Source organism: Channa argus, chromosome 4 (assembly GCF_033026475.1).
Source record: "Channa argus isolate prfri chromosome 4, Channa argus male v1.0, whole genome shotgun sequence".
Lineage (NCBI taxonomy): Eukaryota > Metazoa > Chordata > Actinopteri > Anabantiformes > Channidae > Channa > Channa argus.
Window position 1 is genome coordinate 10831687 of NC_090200.1, and position 22991 is coordinate 10854677.

A 22991-nucleotide genomic window follows, 5' to 3' on the forward strand; every position below is an offset into this window, starting at 1 on the left:
AACATATATTTCAGTTAGAAGGAAAACATCTACTACCACTTCTCGATGTCAGACTGTGTCCCTAATCAAGCCAAACGTATTGGAAATTGAGGTGAGACTGCATATCCGTCCAGATCTCTGTTGGGATAATTAAACTGTTGTGAGTACAAGCCAGCAACTTAATGTCCACACATTCCCATCTTTCTGGGATGATCTACAGCAGCTTTTCTGCAATTACAATCGGCTCATCTTCAAATAATTAAGATGCACGATGCAGCGAGGTTTAGTGATAGGTTTAATTAAACTCTCAGTCTTTACACAAGACAAACTGGACAACAGTGGAATTGTATTCATCTACCTAGTATCAGTGTGCCCATTGACCTCGGGTCCTCCGTTTGTGACTGGCACATTCTTGTATCAGCTATACAGTACATGACCAGGTTAGACGTGGAAATGAACGTATACAGTGCAAACGACAACACCACAGGATCATTTTACATCATGAATAATCAATAAAGCACCATCTGTTTTAAGTTGGTGCTTCACCTGAAACGTGCATCCCTTCAACAAAGGTTACAGTACAGCAGAGCAGGGGGCTGAAACGTGGTAGAAAAGGTGAAAGAGGTTATTGAGAAGAGGCATCAAACTGGGCACACTCTAAACAGACAAGTGAGGCTAAAACAAAAAAAAAAAGCTACATCCTTATTACAGCGAGGCTCCATTTGGAGAAATATATACCTGTTATTGATATTTCATCATAATAATTAATGCATGAATATTTGCTACAAGACATTTATTTATCTTAGTGGGTTAAATCTTAAATATGACACTAGTAATATTCAATTATACGAGTTGAACAGTAGCTGCATTGTCAAACGTGCAAATTTAAGTTATTACAACAGATAAAGGTCAGATTGATCATGATGAGACCATTTGCAAAAATAAAATATTTCAGTAATTTCTTCAGTTTTGTTTAACAGCGTGACACGTCGGCAGCGTATATTAACACATACTACATTTCAAGAAAACATATCTAGACATTTGTCAGACAAATTACAAACATAGGTTTGTGGAAACACACTGTTTTTTGTCCTCTTTAAGAGGACAAAAATTATCTTAAAAAATGCTGACTTGATAAAAACATTCTGGCCGATCTATTAATCCAATAGTTAGTGGTTACTGTAAAACAACTTAATATTCTACCTTTGAAACAAATTGTTTGACATTTCAGAAAATATGCTTAGTTACAATTTTGAAAAATGTTACACAAGACGTTAGCTTAGTACCAGGCTACAACCTCCAGTTATAATTTGCCAACAGACATAGGCATCATATTGATTTTCTTTGTGCAAGAAATCAAATTAGGACATTTCTTAAAATGTCAAACTCATCTTCCACAGTCGAAAAACATTTGCTACAGATGATCCTGTTCAGTAGGTTCCCAAAACCACAACATTTGACACATCTTTGGATGCAAGTGAGTACAAGTCTGGTGTTACCAACCACAATGGCAAACAGATGTATTTTCACTGCCAAAAATGTAACACAAAACCTCTAAAACCACTACTTAAGTGTGAAGTATGACTAAAGAGGAACATAGCATTTGGCTTGTTGAATTAAAATGACCCACTACTTGTGCATTAATGGTACCACAAGATTCTTTGAAGCCGCAAGTCAAGAAGTCAACAACTATGACCCACTAATCATGGTGATGTGATCTTCCAGCCTATTTAGAATAAGGGAACAGTCTATGTGTGGTTAAGTTGTGGGAGTTATAACTTTATGGGGTGAAAAGACAGACCATTATACATGTCAGCTTTAAGTTTCGCCCACTCTGCCATCCTCTGGAGGGAGCTTTTCTCTTGGGTGAGGATGGAAGCGACCTTCTTCAGCTTCTCCCCGTTCTTCTCCAGATAACGGACGCCCTCAGCCTGCAGCATGTTGAGCTTCTCTTGCCGGTTCTCATCCATAGAAATATCTTCACTAATGTAGGGGTTGAAGCGGAAATACGTGTTGGGAGGGAGAAAGGCGTCAAGCATGGTGTGAACCTCTGGAGAGAGGAAGAGAGGTGAGAGTGAGGCCATGCAAAAAATAATAATAAAAATCTAACATGACATGTTACATTCAGACCAAAATAAACACATGATTAACTCCCTAATAGTCCCAGTATGTGCAAACATTCAAATACTGTGTCAACAGTCAGAGGGGCATACAAAGTCAAAAGTTGTCTGTCAGCACTGTGACAGGATCACATGTGTTACAGTGCTCAGGGCTTCGAGTGTGACGTAATACAAAGTGAAAATGTTTAGCTTGTCGGTTTTAGCTGCTACAGTTTAAAAACAACAATATATGAAAGCACACAAACAAGCAGCACGGCAATAATAACAGGGTAAATACGCCTGAAGGATCCAAAGTTGACAGTGATTGTGTTCCCAGAGTAGTTCAGCAGTTCAGGAGTCCAAACACAGATTCTATTAAAACGAGCTCCCTCTGAGGTGCAGAATAAACCAAATAATTGTACTCTAGAATTATTGTTGTTTGGGACAAAATATTGTACATTAATATTAATTCAGCTGTAAACAGAGTAGAATTTGCAATGAGTCTATGTCTTAGGTGCTTTTCACAATACATTCACGGTTTCAAGAGACTATGCAAACAGTCTTGTTCAGTCATTTGGTAAAGGCAGTCGTCCACGGAGTCCACAGGGTCAGTGGTTCGATCCCCGGTCCCGGCTATATGTCGTAGTGTCTCTGGGCAAGACATGACTATCCCCAGCTGTGCAGTGCTGGTCCAAGCCAAGGGGGGTTACGTCAGGAAGGGCATCCGGCATAAAAACTGTGCCAAATCAACATGCGGACAATGATCCGCTGTGGTGACCCTGAACTCAGTGGATTACCCGAAAGGACAAAAAAATAAATAAAAATAAATGCTAATATACGACAGTCGGTATGTGACCAAATCGGTCACATGTATGAATTCTAAAAACCATTCAAACCAAACCAAAATTTGTAAAATACATTTTTATGAGGTTTTGAGCACTCTCACAAGGTCTTAAGAGAGACGTGACTACAACATTTTTATTCAGGGTACGTTTTCCAAAAACATCAACCGAGTTAGTCTAACATCGTTAGGCTCAGAAGCATTGCTTTACTGCCCTCTCCATTAGAAGGTTTCACCTGAGAAGAGTCAAAGTCACTAATAGGTGATGTTTAAGTGTGTTTTGCCCAACAGTTTAAATTTTGTTTAAATTCTTTGATCCCTTAGAAAAGCGAGCCTCTCTCAAAATAACTTGATTCATAAATATCTCTGCTAGTGCCAGTGCTGTTCTGTGTTCAGCTGCATCTCTTCACAATAACATAGGTTCTGGGGCATATTTCTGCTCAAGTTGCTCTTGATGTGTAGTAAATTACTAGGTTTTTCTAGTACAATCATGTATTATGTGAAGATTATGAATATGTAAACCTGAAAAAACAGGCTGATGTTGAACTATTTTGTGGTTCCTTAAACAAGACTAAGAAATCAGTTCCAGACGATTACGTTAGCTTTATGTGTGCACCATAACAAACAAGCTCTTCTGATATACCTAAAAAAAGAACATAGAGAAATATAAACATAGGAAAAGGAAAGAAGCTTTGGAGAAAGAGAAAATCAGTGATAAAAACTCTTGCTAATCTCCTGTTTCTAAATAACAAAGCCTGTTAAAGAGCTGGGGAGAGCTTAATCCCAAATACAGCAGCAACAAGTGCAGAGAATCATCTAGGTCACACGCTGCACCACAGAAACAGCAACAGAGAGGGGACCAAGCCACATTTAGCCACAGCAGAGGTGCCCATGTCCAGAGGTGATAAGAAGACAAAAGAGGTTGGTATGGAGGTCCACAATGGGACGTATCCAGCACAAAGCTAGCCTGCAGTGGAGCATTTTATGTACTGATGAAAACCATTTTTTTCCCCGACACAGAAACATGGAGGAACATTAATCCAACGCTTTGTACACTGTGTGTGTACTCGTTTAATCTTCAGATGTAGACAAAATTATATAAATGTAACTAAATCAGCCCTTAAATATGCCAGCCAACGGGTCATATACAAGCTTTCATATTTCATCCCTAAACTCATTCCATAGAGTCCCTGGTTTATCCTCATCATATGAGAAGTTGTTTGGAGTAGTGTTTATAATTGTGATTTAATGGGTAATATTACAATCCGGACACATTGTTAGTGATATAATAGACAAACTATAAAAGAACTGTTCATAACTGAAGCAGAAGAGATGATATGCAGTTATTATTGTAAATTGGACAATTTAAAAATAAAACAAAAATTAGGTTGTATACATATGACAGTCTGACAAATGTCCAAACCCTAAATTACATAATGCACCTTTGAGATTTCTAGTGACCGTCACTTACCCTCTGTGTCTGTGGCGCTGCTGATGACATTGGTGAGTTTAGTTTTGAGACTTGTGTAGCTGGTGCTATTCTTGCCTGGGGTTTCAAAGCGGCCCGTACCAAGTGAGACCACACACTCCAAGGGCGTGTTAGGCCACAAACACTTACACTCATGGATAGCCAGTGCTGTGGGGTTGTTAATCAGCAGGCCTCCATCCTGCAAAACAAAAGTGTGCCCTGTTAGAGACGTTTACAAGCTGTTATTGGTGTGCATGTAAAGACCACAGTCAGTTAAACCAAATTATTGGTGTCTGAAACCTAAAAATCTTTCACACATTTGAATTGTCAATACATACATTTTTTGAACATCTGATGAAACAAAAAGAATCAATGTGCAACTCCAGAGCTGCCTGTATGTCCACAAAGCTAAGTTTTTTGTTTTTTTTTTACCCTCACAGTACCAGCCAGACTGGCTTTGATATCAAAAAACTGCCCAGGAGTGCTTCTGCTTTGTATCCATAGTATACCAAGGCAAGTAGGGAGTAACTGGAGAGGCTGTGGGGATTGTTGAATAGGCATGAGGCTGAGGGGCCGCTGGCTGGCAGGAGGATCAAACGCACCGGGGCCAGTCCTCATTAAAAAGGCCAGGATGGTGGGCGCAGCCGCAGGGCCCCAAGCGTCTAGGGACATCCAAGGGGAAAGAGTGCTTATTTGTGTGACTATTTGTATGTGCATGTTTGATCCAAAGATCATGTCTGCTTAGACTCAATGCATATAATAATGTGGGTACAGGTTTCTGACAGCATATGTCACATAGTCTAACACACTGAGGCATGCCGTGTAGGCAGGAGAGAGTGGGGGAAGGGAGAGGTAGTCCCATCTTTCCATCAATGTCGCAGCCTGACAACAGTTCTGGAGTAAACTGTGACAGAACACAGTGCGGTGGAGGATATGAGGGCTGCCTACAAATGGCAAAGGTCTGCTAATCATCTGGGGAGCTGGACTGAGAAATTGTATCATCAATCCAAAGACCAGAAAAATAAAATTGCAAAGGGAATTGGTGACTGTAGTTAGACTGGGGACACTACGCCAAGTAATAACTTCAATGACAGCAGGAGCTTTGGCTTTTAATTTAGCAATCTATGAACACTACAAGTGACAATATGATAATAGAGTAAATTCAGTAAAGCACTAGGTGGTTACAAAAAAGAAAGGATTGAGTATTAGATAATAGTCCCCCCCGCAAAAGATAACAACTAAGAGTCAACAGCCACACATTGTTAAGATTGACTTCAGCACAGCAGTGCTGAGAGATGAATGCTAAAGTCAGCATGCCAACGTGCTTGGCAGATCTAATGTTCACCGTGTTCAACATCTTACAGTGTTCAGGATTACATCTAATGTAACTGCTGACAAATTAATCAATAATACAAATAATGGTTAGTTGCATCCCTATAATTAAAGCATATAAATTCGTGCCTAATGATAGCACTAAAAGATAAAAAGGGACCACAAAAGTCAAGATAATTTATCCTGAGTGCACTAAAATGTTGGCTAATACACCTGTTTGTAATATTACTCAATAAGTGAAAATCTTTCACGTCCGGTTGTTTATAAAGACAGAGATGGAGGATCACTAAAGTCATTTGAATTCATCCTCTGGGGACAATGTGTTTGGGGACAAGGTCTTTGAGATCTTCAGTCTGGACCAAAGTTTTGAATCAACTGACAGATGAAAAAAAAAAAAGTAGTACAGAAAAGTTCTTTGATTTGTATAAAGTAATCTGCTCTAATAATGTACTAAATGAATAATTTAAAATCGGATACTGCAGTTCATTATGCTATTAAGAGAATCTCCTGTGAGAGCTGGAGCCTTTGAGAGCACCCATCTTACTGGCTGCAATGGAAGCCACAAAAAGAGGGTTTCACTCTGCCAAAGAGTATGGAAGAACTGCTGATGTAGCGGTTTGTCCAAAGCACATCATTATGCACCAGTAGGGTGTCTGGCAGCCCAAGAAATGAATCACAGAAAAGGGAGAAAATGCCTGGATTGGAGCTGCTCCTACAAGAGTCTTAGAGGGGACTTGCACTGCAACACCCACCAGACAACCCCAGCTGGAAACAAAACAACTAAGCAGTTTTCTTATCACTCTCAGCACTGTGAGAGCCTCCATTTTCTGAACTCAGTGGCAATTATGGCAACAGTCTGGGTCCAGTTATGGCTTCTTTGTACTGATGGCTGGGGGCAAGTTTCTCGGGCACAGTGGTCAGCCTTGCACACAGAGCCAAAGGATGTAACATTAGAAGCCAAACGCACAATGCGCCTGTGAGCTGTGAGTTGAATGCTATAACTTGTCTCCATGTCAGTGCACCTGCTTGAGCAATAAACAGCTGGTGAACACAGCCAATGCCTTAAAGCAATGCCTGTTCACAGCGGAGAAGGCTTGTGGAACCATTTAAAGACTGGTAGGTTTTCTGTATGGAGCTCAAAATTGTTTGACAATTATTTATATATAATTTATATTTATAGACAGTTTGCAACTATCATCTGCGTTCAGAGCTGTCAGGAGCAAACAAGCATCCGTGATGGATAAGGTAGGATAAAAATACAGTGAGGTCAGTTTGGCAGATGCTGAAGCAGCGGTTCTCTAAAACCACTCCTCAGAGAGAAATCCATCATTGGCCCTCTGCCACGTTCTCACACTGGGGTGTCTTAAGATTAGGGTGTATTTGGTGAGGAGTTAAATTAGAAACAATGCTCTACTTTCAACAAACTGCAAATGAGCTTTGAGTGCAAAATGGCCAAGCTCAAGCTGTCTGTCAAACAGCATGACTCAAGGCAAAGGCCGTTTCCATTTGTAAGGATTCAAACCTGTACCAGTGCCTGAGTTTCCAATGACTCAATCTCGCTGTAAAAAAGTGCCACGTGTCAACAAATAAATGTCCTCAGAGGCTACACCCCTGTCAATCATGACCATCTAATGGATGTTCACCCCCCAAAACTGAGAGGAATTTTGAAATGCCAAGTTTAATTGTGGCTTCCTGAAGGGCTTAATGATTTGCTTAGACAGTGTTCTTTGATTCCAGTTGAGCCCGTTTGTTGATACTCCAGAGGATCACAGCTCGACTGGCCTTCCCTTTGCCCTTGAGGGTCTAATGGCTGATTCGCAAATCAGCCTCATCTTCCTATATGCGAACAAAGCAAGTTTTCAACTAATTGGGGCTTCTACACCTATGGGAACCTCTTCTTCAGCCAATTAAACTGAAAGACTGTTTAAAAAAGAAACTGTTCCTACACTCGACTGTGAAAGAAAACTACTCAGATGATATGAGCCGTGATAAATAAACAAACTGAAGACATGCACAATTTACAGCTGCCTTGCATTGCTATTTGAAATGTTTCTACTGTCATTAACTTTTGGGAGCTTATCTTCATTGTGCCAGTTTAAGCTGTCTTAGAGGGGGGGGTGCTTATTTGAATAGGAAAGAGGCGCTATCGTCAGGATCAGTAAAAGTCATTTCACGCCCGAGTGTATGTCAGCTCCCATTAGCTGGAACAGCAAACTTCATCCTCTTCATTAATACTGTGTGCCTCTGTATCTCTCCCTGACTCTCTAACCTGTGGGTAAATCTAAGTGCTGGCTTGTGTGAGGGTCCCTATGAGCGGCTACAGCACAGCAGAGAACAGAGTGCTTGCTTAAATCTAAATAAGGTGAGAATGAGTGTGAGTCACAACAAAGCCCTCACTCGGTATAATGTCTTCTTTGGCTTCTTTGACAGCTCTGCACTGAGGGGCACTAAACTCTGTCATGAATAATTATGAGACTCCCTTCTCTCAGTGATTTATTAGGGAAGTACCGTACAAGTCAGAAGTCACAAGACATTTGATAATGCTTGTCACAACAACCACAGTGGTTTCAAGATATGGTGATTAAATCAGTTGATGATTTTGGTGCAATAAAAAAAATGTTCATGCTGTTTATACATTAAAAGCCTATTGCCGGTTTACTTAATCAGAAAAATAAATCCACATAAATGCCACCACTGTCATCAGCGTGGATGAGAATGACGACGTTACTACAGTGTCGCTCGTCAGGTTAGAGGTCTTCATGCCATATTATGTGATTACATTGGCCCCGTTCTCCTCTGTGCCTTTTTTTTGCTTCACAGGCCCCATAGGTCACATTGAGAGTCAAATCATCTTCCCAGGCTGTCAATAGAGGAGGGACCCATCTGTGTGGGTGCCAACTTTGCCGCAGGCAAGCAACAGAATTGAGATCTACTGCACAGTTACCTCTTCCCACACTTGTGAAGAATATATGACCACTTTTTTTACACCCAGTATTGAAATTACAAATAATCCCTGCCAGCTGTAGCCATTCAGAAAACACTGTGACAATTTGTACAGTGATATAAATGAGTACAGAACCTCCTCATTCATATTTACTAGGTACAAATTCTCTTGAGGCTTTATGCACATATTTGACAACTTCATATTAGAAAACATAACTTTGCTGTCTATCATAATAAATAATCTACTGAACAATTTAAAGCTAATTTCCCTGCTGTGCTGCTCAGGAGAGATGACTCGGCATGCACTTGCATACCAATACTATCTAAGGTGTGGGTCTGTATTCCATGAAATCTCTTCTGGTGCCGCTTTAATGCCAGGCCTGCTAAATTTGATGCACTATGAAAAGGCAAAGGGGTTAGAGATAGAGGAAGATTTGGGAAAGCTTTCACACAGCAGCCAGTCAACATAATCAGTGGACCGACCTAATCCCCAAACAAGTGTGCCAGCGCAATCAAGTGTTTGTGCGTGTGTGAAAACACGTGCACAACAGAACAAAAAGACTAGTCAATTGAAGAAACAGAAAAAAATTTCACAATAAGAGAATCCATATTTATGTGTGTGTTTGTTTATACTCAAGGGACAAAGATCCTGAGTTGTCTAGGAAGAGGAAGCTGTCTGCAGAGAGGCTCATAAGTCTGAGCTCCATCCGCTGACAGCCCCTGGGCCGAGTTCTCAGGGCTTAACACAGGAGGAGAGAGCTGGGCTGACGAAGTGGCTAAAAGCTCAGATTCATCCTGTCACTTGCCTCACATCTCTCCCTTCTCTGCTGCAGTAATAAGAATGTAATTTATCACGAGCAACTTCCCTTCTAGTGGCCTTTATGATTAAAAAAAAGACAAGAGAAAGGGATGATTTAAAGTAACCATTTCTTGAACTGCACTTTTGTAATGGCACTTAATTTTTTATTTTTTACTTTTATTTTATTTTTTAAGGCAAACATCATTTAATGACTTCTTAGCCTCTTCTATGATTCATCCCCTCTGTCATTCATCACTGACAAAAACATATAGTACTGCTGATGTCACCATTTTCATTTCTCGCCGTGTGAAGTCTCGGCTCAGAGTGTTGCCTTGTTGGAGTCCTCAAGAACTCACACCGGTAGTGGCGCACTGATCCCATGCCTCCTATCAAATGGTGGCAGAGGTGGGCACAAAACATGCTCCCATTCCTTCCTATCACCACAGGAGACGCCATGGCAACTAGAAGAAGAAAAACTGGGCCCTCTTCGTCATTCCACGCATGCCCTGGCATCCATTGTGAAACATCTGAAGACCTTGACTTCTGTGTTCTTTAGAGCAGAGATAACAGAGAGAGCTTTACTGTGGAACATGCGCCTCCTCCCTTCCTTCATCTCCTCTGGTTTTTTTTTTGGCTCTTTCCCCCCGTGTTCGCCCTTACTGAGGCATCCTCTCCATGGCAATGGTACCAAGTGTGAGGCTTTGATAATACTGCTACTCTGCTTCAAAGGTCTTGCTCCAAGTTACAATTTCCCCAACGTAACCATTCTGAGTCTAAAGTTCTGGCTTCATCAGAATTTCTGAACAATCAAAACTTTCTTGAAATGCTGCTTGTGAATTCCAGCATTCGTTCAGCACATGGCAAGGCGACTCCCTAGAGCTCAACGTACAAAAGGGTGATTGTTTGGGGCCTCAATTAAGTGGAAAACTCTGTAGGCGTTTGTGGAAAGGAGCGAGATGACTCTCTCTCCAGAGAACCCTGTCATCACACACATATGTTATGCTCATGACCGGTTTCAAGTAGTCAGTAAATAAAGCCATCAAGCTGGGTGGCTTCTGAATCTGTACAGAAGTTGAAGGCTGTGCATTATGCTATAATGAAAGACACACTCATTGTAGAAATTTTTCCTTCACTTTATCCTTGGTAACATTATCCTATTGTATTTAAAAACAAATTAATTTCAGCTTAAATTAAGGTTTGCTTTTGTGAAATCTAAAACAAGTCAAACCTCTTAAACAGGATCACTAATGACGACGCAATAGATGCTTATGTAAGCTCCAATTAGAGTAAATGTGTCAGTTTTCATAAATTCTTGCATTACCTAAACTTTTCACGTTTGCTTTTGTTCTTATATAATGAACTTTTGAGCCGCAGCTGGCAGAAACAAATGTCGGAGTAGTTGTTAAGGCAGCTGCTCACTTTAACAGAAAAGGCAAGTTGTCCTCTCTCTCCACCTTCAGCGTTATGCCAAAGTCATTCGTTTATGAAACAGCATACTGAACTTAATTTAAAACTAAAATGTTTATAGGCTGATGTGAACATAATGATGTTCAAAAGTCAATAAAGTTTAAAATAGCAGACGCAACAAATCACCAGACATTTTAAATAAAGTAAAAAACAAAGTAAAAATTGTCGAAAAAGCCCATTTTACACAGGAATATAGCCAGAAAGAGGTGAGGTAAATGAACACAGCCAAAAAATTAGAAAAACACTTACTAAGTTTTACTAAGTCATGACTGAAGCGCAATTTACACAATTTTTCATTTGCAAGGTTTTTTTGGTCGACGTGAAATGAAATTAAAACACTTGTAATTGATTTCATGTTAAATGCATTAAATATATTAAACCACCAATGCTGTCTCATCTTCTCACAGTATGAGGTTTCCTGCAGGTGGATAACTTACAGCCTTTCCAATAGTGGCAACATAATTAGATTGTCTGCCTTTTCCTTCTTACGAAGCAGATGTAGCGTTCAAACAGTGGTGTGTGTGTGATGAGAAAATTGGTGCATAGGGCTAATTTATTCATCTCCAAGTAGGGTGAGACATCAGACTGTGCAAATCTCCCACCACAGGTGGATTTTCAACAACCAGTCTCTTTCATTCTCTTCTTCTGCACATCCCCATTCACCTACACAACGAACATAGCTACCAATTACGAGTGTGGGAGCGTGCCAACATGGGATATTTCCTTTGATGTAAACACAAGCTCATTCGTGTGTGTGTGTGTCTGTGTACGCCAGGCTGGATCTACGTTGTGTTTGTCATTCTGCTCACCACGTATGTGTTTTCAATGTCAGTTCAAGGAGATCCGGACATCTAGATGTGGCAGGTCAAGAACAGGCTACATGAAGTGAATATTGAAACAGGAGTAAAAAAAAAAAAAAGACCTGTATTTATATTTATTCTGCCTGTGTGCACAGTTAAATGTTTTTTCTAAGATTTGACCATATCTCTTACTCATGTAGATTCAAATTACAGCTCTGCTCTCTGACTAAGACCTTACTTAAAAGATGAAGGCAAAATGGGCAGTCATCCATATTGATTAGTAAAAAGGTAGAGTGGACTGGCAGTTGGTTATGTTACTAATGGCTGATGCATACCTGTTTAGTGGAGATAGATTTAAGTGTGTCTCACTGCAACTCTACCTTTCACTCTCCTGTCAAAATGTAACTGCCTGGAAATAAACACTGACAGGAAGGAAATTGAGTTCATCCTTCTTGCTTGCTGTGCAGGGGATTTTTCCTCATTAGACCTCTCAAAATCTTTCAAACTCTCCACCATCAACACAAGCTGTCCAGCTTTTAAATCCAACAAACCAATAACAACCAATTGGATACTGTAGCATAGGACTGTAGTTACATTGTCACAAGATGTTTAGATACTGTATGAATGTGAAGCAGGGTGTGAAGAGGATAATTAGTAAAAACAATTACCCACAGGAGCAAACACTTAAATACTAGATTGCAGTTCTAGTGACCAGGCAAAGGTTTTCAAAGAGGACAGGCTGAGAGATGAAACACAAACTGCACTGTATCAAATGGCTTGTAAGTAATTAAACTGAAACAATTATAGGGTGATGTAGTAGAAAACATGAGCTTTTCACAGAACTGAAGACAGTTCCTCATTTAATTATCCAAAACTGACCAAAGTATGGCAAACAGACTCATGTTGAGCCAAGAAATCCAGAGGAAAATGTTAATTCATACAGACATCTCATCTCCTACCCCACACAGGGATGGCCGCTCATAGCTGAGGGATGCCCAAGAAGATGTTCAAACATACAAACATTCTTCAGGAATCTCACTGTTTACCGCTTCATTTTAGCTGTGATTGAGTAAAACAGTGCAGAGATGCAGTTCACATAATAATTCTGTGCCTCGGACGTCAAATCCACTTATGTAAAGTATCATAGTGTAGCATATCTATAGTGTTGTTGCATGAAGAACCAAAATAGAGTATATATGAGTTGAACATATAAGAAAACATTCAATACATGTGGCTATTGTGAATAGGACTGACCTGGTGGACATCATTCCCCAGTGTGAACTCCTGAAAATACCCAGGGGCTGCTGATGTGGCTCGTATGGCCTGCCAGAGCTGGTGCTGGCAGCCTCCTAGGTAATGTGAGCGCACCCCAGGCAGCATGTTGTAGTTCCGAAAAACATAGGCCTTAAGAGGGGTTCCCCGGTTCACGACTGTGCTCACTGCGGCCACCTAGAGGTCAACAAATGACATAACTTGATTGTACTTTTTTATTAGTATGATTTTTTTTTTTTACCAAAACTACCAAAATGAACAAATGTGTAGACTTATAAATAGATGAGCTGTAAAACATAAATCAAACGATATCTGGATACACATTCAGTCTGCTATCAGACTGTCAGTCGGTCGTCAGTCCTAAAGGAAACAATCCACGTTTATTAAAGCTCACCTTGGGACAGTCACGGTCTCTTGAAGTCTCCACCAGAAGGTGGGCCCCCATTTTCTCTCTGTGGAGGGAAAAAGAGGATGATTTTCTGGTTTGGTGAATTCCGGACATTATGACTTGTTAAACAAAATATTTACTCTCCCACCATTTGTTTCCATTTTGTTTAAAAAATGTATCTTTTCTATTTTGTGGGACAATTAATCCACTATACTGAATTAATGTGGATGAGCAAGAATGTAGATGGGTGTATTTTTACCCTATAAAGAAATAAATATTTAAGGCTGTCTGGAATAAAATGACAATGAGTATTTAAAACAATAATAACGGAGCTAGACAACATTAACTGAGAGACTGACTTGAGGATGTTCTCCCACGCTTCACTGTCATAAAAGGCATGACTCCAGCCCATCTTCACTGTGCCAACAATGACGTTCTGCTTAAAAACATCGGACCCAAACTTCCGGTACAGATCGTCACATTCATTCACAGGGATTTGGAACACCCCTAGCATGAACCCCAGAATAGCACCTGAGAGAGAAAATACACACACACAAACACTTATTACTCAGAAGAACTAATATCATACTTTAGTAATACAACATGGCAAATCTTGATTAAAGAAAAAGATAAACAAGTGATTTAGCATCTGCTGTTACTCTAAAGGCAAGAAATGAAAGCAAGACTGCATTATGAGTTTGGAGTAACATTACTGATGAATAATTCAATTATAAGCAGTGCATAGACTAGTACACTGTAGGCAAATTATTAAAATAAACAACTTTGTCTTTATGATTAGGGATCCACAATAGGAATGAAAAGGTACAAAAGGGCTGTGAGGGCAGACATTAGGTGCACCTGTGTAATGTGGGTGTTCAAATAAACCAGATATGGTCCAGATGGTATTTGAGTGTGTGAACATCATTTGATCTAGCATGATGATTACATTATGGTTTGACAACATTCTGAAAATCTGAAAATGAAGTACATCCAACTGGTGGAGATTAAGACTCGGAAATGACAGAAACTAGGGAAAAACAGAAACTTCTGGTAGTGATTAAATTCCAATGTCCTCTGCAAATAAAATGCATTTTGTCAATCTGCTGTGAAATGAAAAGCAAACTTTGAGTGACGGAGAAGACAAATTGGATGGTCCACAGCACCCTCTCGTGGAAGTCTTGCATACATTAAAAAAACGAATCTAGCTATAATACTTAAATCAGTCGAATCAATATGGATATTTTGTTTTATTTTTCTGAACATTTTTATTATTTTAAAACGGATTTCCCTGGTATGAACTGTTTAGCAACAGGCAGCATTAGAGCGGTAATGACTGGAGTAGCAAATGGGTCACTGTGTGATCATTGCTACGAGTCTGCTCTAATAAACTACATGCACACACATATAGAAGTAGGGCAGGGGAACAACATACCTGTGCTGACACCACAAATGTAATCAAACAGTTTGTAAATGGGTTTGCCCGTCAGGGCTTCCAGCTTCTGTAACGCTTGAAGAGCAAGAAGTCCCCTGTAAGTCACAGATGCACAAGGAAATAAATAAGCTACAGCACATATAGAGGCTACAGAGAATGACAACCTATTGACATTCAACTAGAACAGGGGTTTACCAACCTTTTTTAAAACTGAGAGCTACTTCTTGGGTACCGATTAATGCAAAGGGCTACCAGTTTAACAAATCTGATCAATTTACCTTTAATTATATGTTATTAGTATTAATTAATTAAATGAATGATATTCATCTATGTGAAGACACTAATCATGTTAATGATTTCTCACAATAACTATCAAATGTGATTTAAAAAAGAATAGCAACAAAAAAATTTGATGCAGCTCATTGGTAAGTGGTGCTATGGTGAGCTATTTTTAAAACAGGCCCGCGGGTTGTGATGTTGGTGAACTAGAACACCAAAACCAAGTAGGAAATAAATCTGTGTTTCTTGAAACTGCATTTTTTTTTTTTACCTATTTCTCACTGTAAAGAAAAAAAAGAAAGAAGCAAAGCTGAACTTGTACCTTAAACCTCCTCCATCTATGGAAAGGATGCGGATGCCCCGGCCTCTTACAGGTTGATGGTAGCCCACTAGAGCAAGGGCTTCTCTAACAGCTGCCCTCAGGCCTGGGTGACTGGCCTGCTTCAGACGCAGTAGACAAGGTATAACTTTTTCCTGAGAAAAAAGTTGGAAAAATAAAACCGCTGTCAATGATGTCATCAGACATTTATGCAATGTCAAAATACATAGGTAGGATAGAAAACAATAAAGACAGGGTCTCAGCGAAACTGGCATTCCTCAAATTGAAAGCTTGGAAAGGATAAACCGTCGTCAGACTTCTAAAAAGGCCTTGTTTGAAAACAGATTAGTACCAACTCAGTTCCTAATGTCACACAGATCAGCCTGAGACATGAATAAATGCTGCAGTATAGAGTCCTCCTTTAGTTCACTAGTTATGACATCAGCGAGCAGCACATACCCTTATTTTGCATGACATGAGAAGTCTACATTCACATTCTACAGTTGCTTAACAATTTGTGTCAGATATGCAATAATAATGAATGCATAAAAACATTCTGCTGAATACACTGTCCAGTGCCAACATAATAATCAATACTTCAGAAATACTAATGAATGATGATAACATGCTGGGGGTAAAATAAAATGCAAACTTGTTTAGATCCTCACCTTCACTGCAATCCCACGGGTCTCAGGAAAGTCCAGGAGGTGATAGCTGAGGTCCTCCACCCTGTTTATATAGACCCTTACATCTGATGCCCTGTGGAGAGCCTGGACCAAAGCCCGAGTTCGATTGTCCACACTTACCCTGGCAATGATCTAGCAGACAAAAATACCAACAATGTGCAACCCAGTTAGCGTTACTGTAGTTAAAACTTGACATTGATAAATTTACATTTACTTTTAGCAGACAACTTTTATTCAAAGTGATTTACAAGTGAGGTACAAGTCAAGCGAAAATCAAGGAGAAAACATTAAAGTAAAGTCCTACCAGAAGTGTTTGTGCAAGAAATAGTAGGGACCGAGTTGTATGTTTTTTTATGTATTTCTTAATAGATATAAGTGCATAAGATGGTGTGGAAGAGTTCTGTTTTCAGCAGTTTTTGAATATCGAGAGTTTGCTGAGCGTGCAAAATTTGTTAGCTCATTCCACCATCGTGGGATCACTGTACTGAACAGATAAATTACAATAGGACAGCGCGCAAATGTTGTCAGTATTCGTTATTTTCTTTTCTCAGTGGGTTGAGGACAAACATTTAAATTTCTACTGCATAAATAATAAAAGCACTGGCTTTGGATTTTTTTGGGGGCAAATTAAAAATCGACGAATTACAAACAGGTCTGTACAAGCTAATTTTAATTAATTAAAAATATAAAACTGAAAACAAGTGCTTGCTTAAAGACCTTTAGAGTAACTCCCCTAAATCATCACTGGTACAGACGAACAAGAACATTTCTTATTCATTACAAATCCCTTGTAAAGTAAAATCTATCATCAAGTAATGTAAGGAATATGCCACATGCTTAAATCTACCTAAAGCAGATTATCTTAAAAAACTGTGACTGTGCAAGGAGACTACTAAGAGATGCCACCAATATACCTATGACTCCTCTGAACGAGTTCTTGTATCCATCCACTCACTTGTGCTTTTGAATTATCTTTTCATAGGGTTGACTGGAGGGTTTGTTAAGCTTCATTGTGTGGTCTTTAGCCAGGACACTGCTTCTCCAGTAACTGGGCCTATCAGGGGTATTATAGTGTGTATTGTCTGCACCAGTGATGATTTAGGTGAGGTGGTTCACAGGGACAAAATGTAGGTAAAAATAGACAAATTGATCACAATTAAATGTTTTTAAAAATTTTAAAAGCCAAGCCAACAGTAAACTTCCAAGGGATGATTGTCAATGTTGCAATGATGTCTTTTTTTTTATTAATATCACATTACTACTACGACTCAGTAATTGCATTTCAAATATGTATTTATGTTATAATACCATTAACAATGTCCATTTTCAAAAAATGCAGATCAGAAAGGTTATTCTTGACTCCTCTTTATTTTACATAGAATATGTAGTAGAAATAAACACCAAATCCCTGTTGAAGGTTATTAAATTATAAACAGATACATAACAAAGCTGCCAATCAGTAGGTTAACTTCTATTAAAATACTGTGAACGAAATATACATTTGCTAGTAACTAGTTTTATTACCTCGATGATACAGATTTACTGTCTGATCTATACATAAATGTAACAGCAGAACTGGGCTTAGACCACCACATACTTGTCATGTGAAGCTACAGCATTTCACTGGCCAAAGGCCAAAAGTCATCCACTGTGTCTGCTATCTTTATTAGTCCCTGTTAAAAATGGCCTAATCCAGCCTCACTGTAAACCAAATGTCAGCTGAGTTAATATCTCCACATCATAGAAACCTTTTTGACCCATGCCTTTTATGGCCCTCACCTTCATGAGGGGGTTTTTTTGAAAACTGATTCCAAGACATTAGACTGCATGTCAGCACATTGCAAAACCATTAGACATATAGAATAGCAAGAGCTCTGATTAATGTGGCTCGTTGCTATGATATACCCGATACATCAGGACTGTCCGATGTGGGAATCATGTTTCAAAGTGTTTACATAAAAGAAGCATGAAATTACACTGAGTAATGGTACAAAAGATCTTGTAGAAAAATCATCATCGGTAAAAATCAAGATTTAGCCTTTAGCAAGGTAACAGTTACCGTACAAATACTACTGTACTTTTAAATGGTTACTACAAAATGATCACATCGTACCTTTTCTCTTTGAAGTAGAAGTTTCTTGGCTTTGTCTTCTAGAGCCTTCTGCTCCTTACAAACTGTGGCCTCAACCTGTTTTACTGAAACATCCTCAGGCTTCTTTTCTTCCACAGTAGTACTTTTGGACTCTCCAGTCCTGAACTTGGGAACAAGGGGTGCAATGTAGTATCCCACAAAAGCTTGCACAGTTGGAGCTGAGCAGGACAGGTAGTGAACTAATCCCTTTTTAGAGGAAGGTGGGTTAACGGGATTAGCAGGGTCTATTTTCCCAGACATCGACATGAGGTCACTACTTTTTTGATCCTGAGAGAAAGCAGATGAACTGTGAACATTGTTCACTTTCTTATCTGGAGTCTTTGTACTGTTGCCAAAGTATGAGTTTATGTGATGGGCCAGGTAGTTATAGGTTTCATCCAAGTTGACATAAAAAGTGCTAGGATGGAAAAGTGGTGCAGGTTGTACAGAAGTGCTTTTTTCCTCAGTTTCATTCAATGGACATTTAAGCTCCTCTTGCTTTTTGGGACAACTTGCTTTGACAAAAGGAACAACGCTCTTCACCCTTTTGTCCTTCAGAATTGTGTCAGTTACAGTTGCTTGGGTAGAACTGTGAGGACGGGTTAGGTTAGTGCCACTTATGTCAAATGCTGCACCAGAAGTAGGAATAGTAGGACTAGCTAAAGATGGTTTAGATGAAGTCGATGTAGAAGCATCCACAGCATTCGTGGCTGTGACTGCATTCTCCTCAGCTCTGGGCTTTGATTCAACAGCCTCTGCATTTCCCTCACCTTTCAAAACATTTGGTTTAAGTCTGGAAATTCGGGATAGAAGTTCTGCATGTTCTGCAACCCCTCATGACATGAGGAGATCGCAGCAGCATAGGTCTTCACAGTGCTGAGGGATAAGCCTCTGTCCACGAGGGTCTGAAGAAAAGACAGAACCCGAGGAAACAGAACAACCACATTTAGAACAAAGAACAATCAAATCACACATGTCCCCCGCAACCCATCAAAATCTTCTCTGCTTGCGGGGAGGCTCCACCGGAGTGCGAGACCATGAGCAAGCCAACTTGCTAGGCTTGGAAGATCTGCGACTTGGTGCTGCCGCATGGGGGGCAGGTGGAGGAGGTGGTGGAGCGGGCTGCACCGGAGCAGGTCGCGAAGCGACTGCTGCTGATGAAGCGGGGCGCCTTTGTCTGTGAGAAAGCTCACGTGACGTGGCGACAAATCTTTTCCGCTTCTTCTGAAGCCGTCTGCATCTCTCTAACAAGGGGCTGAAAATGGGGACCAAACAGACCATCAGGGCTGATGGGTCCCTCCAGCATATCCTTTCTAACGGCCTCTGGGATGGAGGAAAGATGGAGCCAGACGTTCCTCGCGATCATGGTTTGCCATGCCGAGATGCGCGCCGAAGCGATCGCTATCGGGGCACACAAGGCGAGTATGGCGCTGGAAAACTTGCTGATCTCTTCAGCGTACTTGTCGGGAAGAGCATCGGGTAGGAGAGCCAGATTGGAAATGGCATTAGCTAAAACAAAGATGTTATTAGCTGCCGCTGCCGACTGAAACGCGCACTGATGTGAGCGGTCAGCAAGGCGAGTTGTCAAAGCATCTTTAGGAGAGGGTGGAGTGGGGCGTCGGCCGGCTCTGAGATTGCACTTGACTCCGAAAAGAGCAGCGTTGGGACTGGCGGGAAGCTGTCGTCCGTGAGACCTTTCTCCTTGGTGATAGGTGCAAAGGTAGAAACTGGAGCTTTAAGTTTCGCTGGCTTGCTGGCAGAGCCGTGCACATAGGCGGCTACCGTGGGGAATAGCGGCCAGGTAGGAACAGGCCGGGATGCTCGCCCGGGGTTATAGCGGCCAAAGGCGGCTTCCTGGGGTGGCAATGCGGCATCCTCCAGCACAGAAAGATTACCGCGAGCGCCAGCGATCTTAATGATGTCCGGAAGCTCTTGTAGTAGCTGGACCATGGCGGGTAGCTCGGAGGGCGCTGCTCCAGCCCCGCAGGTGTGGGGTGGGGTGGGGTGGGGTGGGGTGGGGGTGGGGGTGGGGGTGGGGGTGGGAGCCCGAAGATGAGCCGTGAGATGCGGAGTCGTCCGACCCCGGCTCCTGCAAATGTTGCTCAGTGAGGAAGCGGTCAGGAGGCTCAATGTCAAGAACATCGCTCATAACCCAATAACCCGCCCGGGAGCGTAGGTTGTCCTCAGGCAGAAGCCTGCAGAACATGCAGGAAGCCCGCTCATTAAGAGCGAGGCCCACGTGTTCCACCCCCAAGCAGCCAAGGCAGCGGGGGTGAAGGTCACCGGGTTCAATGTACCCAACCTGACAAGCTCCGCAGATCGTCGCTTTTCTTTAGTGGACATATTTGCTCTTTAGTAAGGAATTGCTCTTAGCTGGCACAAGGTTGAAGGAAAAAGAGGGAATAAGTGCTACAGTCGCCGCTCTCTTATGGTGTGATTGCGGACGTAATTGAGCAAACCATGAGAGCGAAAAAAGTAGCAACTTTTTGGCCCACTCACCGGTGGGCGTGGACTATACTGCTTCAGTTGGCGCGAGCGCGCAGGGATTGGTTCATTATGCTACAGCCAGACGAGGGCAAGCAACATAGGAAATAGAACTGCCAACTTATACTTGGCACATAATGTCACACAGTGTTGGTTCACTAATAGTTCACCTGTGGCTTTTTTTTTAATTTATTTTGACTGTATTTGCTATTGGGGGTTAGGGTTACGGTAGGCAAAAGAGAACGGTGGTTACGTAGTGTAACCCCAGATTCTATGACTATGTTTCGTAGCCCTCTGGCTGCAGCATAATGAATCAATCCCTGCACGCTAGCGCAAATTGAAGCAGTATAGTCCACGCCACAAAAACCCATGACCCTGGACATGTTGGGATGGTTAAAATATACACAGGCATTCGCAGTTTTGTAATATCAGATGTCTGATCAAATTTCAACAACCAGTGATTTCTGAAAGAATTGTACTAACACCAAAAATGAAAAATATATTTAGTAACATTTGAATTTAGAAATGTATGACTCTGATTTTTATTGCCTAGAAAAACCTGTTATAAATGTAAGTGTGAACCCTGTGTTGTTCTATTTTGCTAAGAGAGTTTTTAATTGAACTGTACTGAATTAATATGAACCAAATATCAAGCATATTTTATTTTTCAAGTAAACTCTGACACAGTGTGTTTACTTGTTTGACAGAACTGTAGTTATTCATTCATAATGTGGCCCCTGAGCTCTGCTGTCTTCTGTTGCTCAGCAACATGCTTATTTCCAGATGGTTTTTATTGCTAAAAATCACTCTTATGAGACAGTTGTTGCAATGTTAGTATTTTGTGGTTATTCTTTTTAAATAGGCCTAAAACTGCCACTATTAATATGAAGAAACACATCTCCAATACAGCACCACAGTTTAATTGCAACTAGCATTTTGCAATGTAACAATTATTGTATATATTTTGAATCAGCATCAAGTGTAACAATATGGCACTACCACTCGAGGAAATGGCTACATACAAGTACTGTACATAACTGATACTGCACACATGAACCTCTGTGACTCTGTCAAAGGCTCTGCAATGCAGTGTCAGTTACTGAAATCCTTAGTACTGTACATTCTGTGCCATAGAAGGAAAGAAACGTTTCAACAACATATCCTCTGTTACTTCATTTCTGTAAACACATTGTACTGTGCAATATTTGTTTTAAATATTGATATTGTTATAAAATATCCAATAGCACTTTAAATTTGCATACTTTTCCAGATATCTGTGTTGATTAAAAAAAGTTATATATTGAAATATATATATAATGTAGAAATCAAACTGAGATTACGCTTTTATTTGTTTGCTTGTTATGTTGTATATGAGTTTGTATTCATATTTTATAAAACATAATACACCCAAAAGGCTAAATAATTTAACATCTGCTGTATTAGTTCAAAGTTCACATTGTGCTGTGATATATAGATTGACAAAATGTGCATAAGTTACATATTTATTTCACACCTGGTACTCTTTCACATCCTGCATTACTGTATCCTTTACAGCTTTGAGTGTCCACAGTGTCACTATGGTTTGCAAAGCAACATACTAGTTAATCACTAAATAACAATGATAACTGTAATTAAGCTAAAACAGGATTCCTACACACACACACACACAAATGGCAGTGACCCATTACCTGACCCACTGGCGGTAACTTGGTGTTCAGTGTCTTCCCCAAGGGCACTTTGACGGATAGCCAGGAGGGGCTGGTACTCCAGTTACTGACTCTAGGTGGATGCTTTTATACAGTTTTACACTTATTTTAGGTCAGAGTTATGCGAGGAGACTTGATAATAATGATAATTGAAAATAACAATTAAACCCTCTTGTTTTTTATATGAAGAATAATTAATATATGCCTGCAATTATACTGTACATACAACATTTCAGCCAGGTAGACCTCATCAGCATTATTCAAATACATTTTTATGTGCCCATATTTATAATTTTGTAATCAACAGGAAGATATACTTATATCCCTTATCAAAATTAGACCCACTGCATCTAAATACAAAACATTAAATTCAGTATTTAGAACTGATTTTTAGTGTGTCTGCCTTTTGTAATGCTACACCTAACTGCTAAATAACCTATATTATTTGTTTTTGCTTTTGTTGTACTTTTATGTGTATCTTAACACACTGTGGCCATGAGCTGATAAAGATAATTTTGTAGCATAGTTGAATAGTTTGAAGCACAGCTGTGGTGATGTTTTAGGCT

General features: G+C 40.3%; 1 protein-coding gene across 1 annotated transcript; it reads right to left on the bottom strand.

The window, feature by feature from the left end:
• Window positions 1-257: 257 nt before the first annotated feature.
• Window positions 258-18639, bottom strand: LOC137126045 (calcium-independent phospholipase A2-gamma-like). Its single transcript, XM_067502445.1, has 9 exons — window positions 18218-18639; window positions 16087-16236; window positions 15422-15573; window positions 14821-14915; window positions 13748-13919; window positions 13395-13452; window positions 12983-13177; window positions 4391-4586; window positions 258-2029 (listed from the first exon to the last, which is right to left on the bottom strand). Exons 1-9 carry the CDS (start codon window positions 18500-18502, stop codon window positions 1752-1754), a joined length of 1581 nt encoding a protein of 526 aa, XP_067358546.1. The 5' UTR covers window positions 18503-18639; the 3' UTR covers window positions 258-1751.
• Between the last annotated feature and the right edge of the window lie 4352 nt (window positions 18640-22991).

Coding starts and splice junctions, on each gene's coding strand:
- LOC137126045 (XM_067502445.1), bottom strand. CDS start 18,502: ATGTCGATGTCTGGGAAAATAGACCCTGCTAATCCCGTTAACCCACCT. Junction 14,916..15,421: donor ATAGATGGAGGAGGTTTAAG/GTACAAGTTCAG, acceptor TGTGACTTACAG/GGGACTTCTTGCTCTTCAAG. Junction 4,587..12,982: donor TGGGGAATGATGTCCACCAG/GTCAGTCCTATT, acceptor TTTGTTTTGCAG/GATGGAGGCCTGCTGATTAA.